This window comes from Solanum verrucosum, unplaced genomic scaffold, assembly GCF_900185275.1.
Source record: "Solanum verrucosum unplaced genomic scaffold, falcon-dt-bn FXZP01000746.1, whole genome shotgun sequence".
NCBI classification, from domain to species: domain Eukaryota; kingdom Viridiplantae; phylum Streptophyta; class Magnoliopsida; order Solanales; family Solanaceae; genus Solanum; species Solanum verrucosum.
In genome coordinates, this window is record NW_026020790.1 from 38,452 (window position 1) to 46,020 (window position 7,569).

The window sequence follows — 7,569 nt, forward strand, 5'->3', positions numbered from 1 at the left end:
CCCTCAATCATTTAATTTTCTTTGAACTTTAAGCTTATGTATATGAATTTCAAACAAAAATGATTAAACATCAATCATATTCAAATACGATATTTGAAGTTTGATTTTATCAAAATTAATTTTAAATAATATATATATATATTAAATGACGGTATCAAAATAAGCATTATGAAATTTCTAAGAGAAAGATAAGCCCGCAGTTTATTGTTTTGTCTTAAAAACTGTCTGCGGCCCATAATATTATTGAAGTAATGGAAGTTGCAAAGCTTAGGTGACCTAGATTTTACACAAATCTCATAATGTTAAGAACTAATTATATTTTATTCCTATTTTTTTTTAAAATTATAAAAATTCTTTAAATTGGGTGGAATCCGGACGCATCATAAACGTCCTGATACATCGCATCCCGATTTTGGATACATCCATCAACGTTCTGATATATAGCTTCTCGATTTCGGATACATCACTCAACATCCCGATACATCGCGTAAAGTGATGTATCTGACTAATACATCGCGTAAAGTAACGTCCCAATATAAAATGTACATCCCGAGACATCGTAAACTGATGTATTCAATCGATACATCGCGTAAAGTGATGTATCCGACTGATACATTACGTAAAGTAGAGATTTCTGTAATTCTTTCAAATGGTATGAAATTCTAGAGAATATAGTAAAATAAGTTGTGTATTTAGGTTATTTTTTTCCTTTTCTCAAACAATCACATTTTCTGAAACCAAGAGAAGAGAATGAAATGATTAGAACACACATGATAGAATAAAGGATCTAAAAATTAAGGTCGAATAAAATTAAACTTTCCTTATTTTCCATATTTCATGTTTGTAAGTTCTTAAATATCACTCTATGTTGTGAATCTTAAAAAGAATTGTACTCAAAAGATATTTATGATTAGTTATTCAGAATTTTCACAATGGAAAGACAAAAATCTGCTACCAAAAATAAAGTTTGACACTTACATTCGGGGGCAGAGGTACGTGGTGTTCAAGGGTTCATTCGTACCCCCTTCACGGGATAATATAAGTACATACATGGTACTCAAGGGTTCATTCGAATCCCCTTCTTGTCAGGAGAGAGCCTCTTTGTGGTGATTTTGGACTTGAGATCATCAGTAGCCTCTACCTCTGGACTAAGAGTCTTTACACAATTGCGCTTCTTATAAGCATGAGACCCAATCATGACATCTCCTCCACTCGTATAGAAAAAAGTCTTTGTGAATTAAGAGTTCGAAGTCTATTTTTTCTCTATTACAATAGACGACACAGTCATAATGGAAATGTGGATCATGTGTTGATTTGTAGTGGAACTGCAAGTCAATCAGTTTGTCAAAGATAGTTTTACACACAAGACATCAAACATTATCGTCGCTTCGAATAAGCTCGACTTTTTGACAATCTGTAACGACCCGCTATGTCGTTTTGAAAACTAGAACTATTTTGACTCTTCTCGTAAAAATTATAAATGGAAAATTTAAATATTTATTTAATTACTATTATCTGATTGGTAATTAATGGGTCAACTCTCTAAAACTTATTAATAATTTATACCATTAGGTCACGTAGGTGATAATAGGTTAGTGGGGTTTTCACGGTTAATAAACTCTTATTCTAGAAAAGAAAAGAGGTGGAGGCGGAAACTTACCATAGGCGACCAACGAGAGGAGAAAAAAAACAATAACCATTGCTCAGGTGAAAACAAGCAATTTTCATTCTTTTCATATTCTATATATTGTAGTATGTTGTCAGAGTGCTTTGGATTGTTGTTATTATTATATTCTTATATTGATGGATAGATATCAAGTGGAAAAACATTTGCATCTGTTCAAAGTCCTTATAAAAGAATGAAAACTTGCTTTTAAAAAAAAATTAATTTGTATCAACCTAAAGGAGGCATTTAATGCCCATTAATGATTCATCATTCCACGGGTGGGCATTTGATCGATTGTCGTGTGTATGTCTTGACTGGTTAGGAATTTTGTTTGGTTTACGGGTTAAAAATATGCAGAAGTTATTGTTGCCAACGAATCGGTGCTAGAAAGATTTCGACTGGGATTTGTCATTAATGGATATGGATTTGTGTTGATAAGATTTAGGCTGGAAAATAAATAATATAGTTAAGGTTAAAGAAAGCAAATTTTGGAAATTTGACACTATACTGTATGATGGCTTTTTTTTTGGGTTTGATAAGTTAGTTGTAAATTAGGAGGGAGTAATCATTACGGCAATGATTGACTCATGATTTTAAGTGATGATACATTTAAAAAGGATTTGAAGTATAGTAGTTGTGAAGGCTTGGAGTTTTTGTTAAACTTTCGTTAGTTTCTGTTGCTATTCTTGTCACTATTAATTATTAAGCATAATGTATATGAACATTGTTAGAGTATGTTATTTAGTGGAATTAAGATTTAATCCTAGGCATAAATTTTAGCACATATGATTTTGACATAGAAATTATATCAAAATTAGGGTTGGTTAAGAGATATGAGTGAGTTTGTGGGTCTAGGATAGATACATAATAAAATGAGTGTGAACTCGCGTGCTTACAATATTTTGCATAATTGGTAGATTGGGAAAGTTCTGAAGCTTTGCGAAAAGGGAAGGAAAACTCTTGAGGATCCGTGGCACGTGTTTGGCATTCAAGGTATGCTTAGACTTTAGACTTTGTTGGACGACGTTTTCCTAACTTAAAGATTTAAAAAATGGAATAGACAATGGGTAAGGGCGAAAGATGGGGGTCTCGTACCAATGATGTGACGGGCATTGGTACTAGTACCTGTGTTATAAAGGGAAAGTCTATTACTATAGAATGCGGATTTTAATCCGAGAATGCCAAAGCATATAGGCATTAGCTGATATATTATTGACTGATTATTTGTGTGATTGTGTTCTTATTTGAACCCGTATACTTGTGATGGTTGAGGTGGTTATGTATTACGCTGATACTTGATTGATTGAGATGCATTATCATCCCCTTTATTTGAGATTATATTGTGCACATGCATTGACATGAGATTGAGTATAAGTTGGGCACGTGGAGATCGTCCGTGCTGGGGATGGTGAGATGCTAAGATTTTATTTTGGGCACGTGGAGATCGTCCGTGCGGAAATTGTTTGATTTTATGATAGTGCGTTGAGATTGTCCGCACAGACACGTGGAGATCGTCTGTGTCGGTATATGTACCTCGCGAGTCCCCCATGGGTCATGAACTCTAGATGTTTTTTCGAGGAGTATCATGTCTATACGGTTGAGAGAGTACTTGGTATTCTGAGGCATATCATTCCATGGTGTCATATTGCATTGTATCTCATGTCATCCTTCATTCTTGATGATTATGTGTTTTATTGGTGGTTGGAAAGTACTTGTTATTTAATTTCCTATATTTGATGAAACTTGACTCGTAATTATAATATAGACTTGAATAAATAAATAACATATTTTTCTTATATGAACTCCCGTCACTACTTCTTCGTTGTTGGTCTATGAGATATACTGGGTACACGTGGTTTCGTACTCATACTACACTTGTTGCACTCTTTTGTGGTGCAGATTCGATTCCGAGTATGAGCACATCTCGTGGAGCTTTTAGAGTATGAGCTTGGAGTATCTTGGAGTTGTGGTGAGCTGCTTGGTTGTTCCGTGGCCCACACCTCCCTTTACCTTTTATTTATTCTGTTATTTTAGTATTCAAACAGAATATCCCTTATGTTTGGATTGTCATTTAGTTTTAGACTTGCATCATATTTAGAGGCTCTTGTACTTATGACACCAATTCTTGGTTAGTATTTTAGCTTTCCGCATTTCATATTTATAAGGAACTTAGAGTTGGAAATTTTACTCGCTATTACCTTTTACCTCATTAGTTAATCATAATTGGTAAATATGTTGGGTTGGCTTACTTATTGGTTGGGAACATAGGTGCCATCACGACTTGTGAATTTGGGTCGTGACAAATTTGGTATCAGAGCCCTAGGTTCACCGGTCTCACGAGTACAAGAGCAATGTCTAGTAGAATCTTGCGGATCGGTATGATGACGTCCATACCTATCTTCGAGAGGCTATAAGACATTTAGGAAAAATTCTATTCTTTCATTCATTATCGTGCACACTTTACCTTATTGAAATTCTAATCTTGATATCTCATTCTCTCAGATGGTGAGAACTCGTACATCTGCAAGTGGTGATCATGAGCCTATTCATGCGCCTGCTTTTGGGAGCACTATTCGAGGTAGAGGAAGGGGACGAGGTCGAGGTCAGGGTAGGGGTCGTATTGCAGCATCCATGGAAGGACAAGTACCAATAGCTATCCAGGGCCGTAATAGGACAGTACCTCCTGATGCAAATGTTATTCATGTGGATGTACAGTATCGTGTCGATGGGGATGGACCAGCTGAGGCTCTACCCAGAATTATTGCCACCCCAGTGCTTCAAGATACCTTGGTTCCTATGCTAGGACTTCTAGAGGGGATGGCTCAGGCGGGAACTTTGCCTGTCACCTCTGATGCTTCATAGACCCGTGTTGGAGGTCAGACTCCAGATCCGATGGTTGCTCCAGATTCTCAGACTCCCATGACTCAACCAGTTGCTGCTGTAGCTCCCCGTTTAGATAATATGGAATTTCCAGGTATTGCATCAAACTTGGCGAACAGGCCTTCCATGACCTTTGATGAACAAAAGATGTTTGAGAGGTTCAGACTAATGAATCCTCCGACTTATACTAGTGACTTAACTAAGGATGCATATGAATTTATAGTTAGTTGTCATGAGAGGTTGCATAATCTTGGATTAGAAGAGTCTCATGGAATTGACTACACAATGTTTCAGATGACTGGCTCTGCCAAGTAGTGGTGGAGGGATTATATTAGTAGTAGGCCAGCTGGATCCCCTCCAATATCATGGACTCGGTTTACTCAGGTATTTCTAGCCAAGTTTGTCCCACACAGTGAGAGGGAGCGTAAGAGGGCTGAGTTCGAGGGTTTGCAACAAGATGGTATGTCAGTCGCAGAGTATGAGGGTAAATTCCATGCCTTGGCTAGGCATGCTTCGATGATACTTCCCACAGAGGCCGAGAGAGTGAGAAGGTTTGTTAAGGGGCTGATTATTCAGATTCGTCTGGGAGTTTCTCAGGTTGCTACTTCTTGTGTTCCGTTCCAGAATGTGGTAGATGCTGCTAAAGAGTTGGAGATGATTCGACGTGAGGGATTTGAGCAGTGTGAGGGCAAGAGGACCCGTCATTCAGGTGATTATGATGGTGCTCAGCCTAGGAGTCGAGGTTACTTAGGGAGAGGTTATCACTCTCAGTCTAGCAGACCCATTCATGCTGCTATACCAGCGTCTGAGGCTGGTTACGCTGGGCATAGTTCTTCGAGTTCGGTACATACTTCATAGGGTTCATCCTCTAGACCTGTAGGTCATGGGGGACATTCTGGTCATTCAGGTTCCTCTCATCAGCCTACGTCTCGTAAGGGTTGTTTTGAGTGTGGTGATATGGGACACTTTGTGAGAGAATGCCCTAGGACCAGACGTAAGGGCGTACATTAGGCTTTGACTTTCAGGGTTGCACAACCTCCAACTAGAGAAGGTGTACAGAGTGGCAGAGGTGGTTTTTATTTAGGTAGAAGTGGTTCTCCTTCTGGTCGAGGTGGTAGTCGTGGAGGTTCACAATATGAGGACGGTCGTTCTCACTATTATGCTTTTTCGGGTAGGCCAGAGGCTGAGGCTTCGGATGCTGTTATCACAGGTATTATTCCGGTTTGTCATCGACCATCTACTCTATTATTTGATCCAGGCTCTACTTATTCTTATGTGTCCACATATTTTGCTTCGAGTCTGGATATAGTATGTGAGTCTCTTGATTTGCTGGTACATGTTTCTACTCCTGTCGGGGATTCTGTAGTGGTAGATCGAGTGTATCGATTATGTATAGTTACCTTGATGGGATATGACACTCATGCAGATTTAAAGGTCCTAGATATGGTAGATTTTGATGTGATACTTGGTATGGATTAGTTATCTCCTTATCATGTAATTTTAAATTGTCATGCCAAGATAGTTACATTAGCTGTACCTGGAATTCATACAGTAGAATGGAGAGGTTGTCTTAGTCACCCTCCTAAAGGGGTGATATCATTTCTTAAGGTTGGTCACTTGGTAGAGAGAGGATGTTTGGCTTACTTGGCGCACATTCGAGATACTAGTGTTGAGACTCCTATGCTTGAGTCTATTCCGATGGTGAGTGAATTTTCGGAGGTATTTCCGACAGACTTACCAGGTCTTCCACCTGATCGTGATATTGATTTTTGTATTGACATAGAGCCAGGCACTCAGCCTATTTCCATTCCTCCTTATCGTATGGCACCGACTGAATTGAAAGAGTTAAAGGAGTAGTTGTAAGATTTGTTGAGCAAGGGTTTTATTAGATCGAGTGTATCTCCTTGGGGTGCTCCAGTGTTATTTGTGAAGAAGAAAGATGGATTTATGTGTATGTGTATTGACTATCGACAGTTGAACAAGGTAACCATCAGAAATAAGTACCTGATACCTCGTATTGATGATTTATTTGATCAGCTGCAGGGTGCTTCTATTTTCTCCAAGATTGATTTGAGATTCGACTACCATTAGCTGAAGGTTAGGGCGGAGGATATCCCTAAGACAGCTTTTCGAACACGTTATGGCCATTACAAGGTTTTAGTGATGTCTTTCATATTGACTAATGCCCCAACAGCTTTTATGGACTTGATGAACGGAGTGTTCAGACCGTACTTGGATTCATGTGTTATTGTCTTCATAGATGATATACTGATATACTCCCGTAGTAAGGAGGAGCACGAGCATCATTTGAGGATTGTGCTTGGGATTCTGAAGGAAAAGAAGCTCTATGCAAAGTTTTCAAAGTGTGAGTTTTGGCTTCGTTCGGTAGAATTCTTGGGACATGTAGTGTCCAAGGAAGGTATTATGGTGGATCCTAAGAAGATTGAGGCAGTTCGAGATTGGGTCAGACCTGCTTCAGTTATTGAGATTCGGAGTTTCTTAGGCCTTGCAGGTTATTATCGACAGTTTGTAAAGGGGTTCTCATCCATTGCATCCCCATTAACTAGATTGACCCAAAAAGAAGTGGTTTTCCAGTGGTCTGATGAATGTGAGGTGAGTTTTCAAAAGCTCAAGACTTTATTGACTACTGCTCCGATTTTGACCCTACCCGTGGAGGGAGAGGGTTTTGTTGTATATTGTGATGTTTCTCGAATCGGTCTTGTTGCGTATTGATGCAGAAGGGGAAGGTGATAGCTTATGCTTCGAGGCAGTTGAAGGTTCATGAAAAGAACTATCCTATTCATGATTTGGAGTTGGTGGCTGTTGTGTTTGCATTGAAAATTTTGAGGCATTATCTTTATGGTGTGCATTGTGAGGTGTTCACGGATCATTGTAGTCTTCAGTATATATTCAACCAGAGGGATCTCAATTTGAGGCAGCGGAGATGGTTGGAGTTGCTCAAAGACTACGACATGACTATTTTTTATCATCCAGGCAAGGCAAAGGGTGTCACACCCCGAGCC

General features: G+C 38.8%; 1 protein-coding gene and 1 pseudogene across 1 annotated transcript; both read left to right on the forward strand.

Annotated features, from left to right (window-relative positions):
* The first annotated feature begins 4,168 nt into the window (after positions 1-4,168).
* LOC125813101 (uncharacterized) lies at positions 4,169-4,861 on the forward strand (annotated as a pseudogene).
* A 1,848-nt stretch (positions 4,862-6,709) lies between these two features.
* On the forward strand, positions 6,710-7,279 carry LOC125813116 (uncharacterized mitochondrial protein AtMg00860-like). The gene has a single exon (XM_049492601.1). The coding sequence runs from the start codon at positions 6,710-6,712 to the stop codon at positions 7,277-7,279; it is 570 nt and encodes a 189-aa protein (XP_049348558.1).
* The last annotated feature ends 290 nt before the right edge of the window (positions 7,280-7,569 follow it).

Coding starts and splice junctions, on each gene's coding strand:
- LOC125813116 (XM_049492601.1), top strand. CDS start 6,710: ATGTCTTTCATATTGACTAATGCCCCAACAGCTTTTATGGACTTGATG.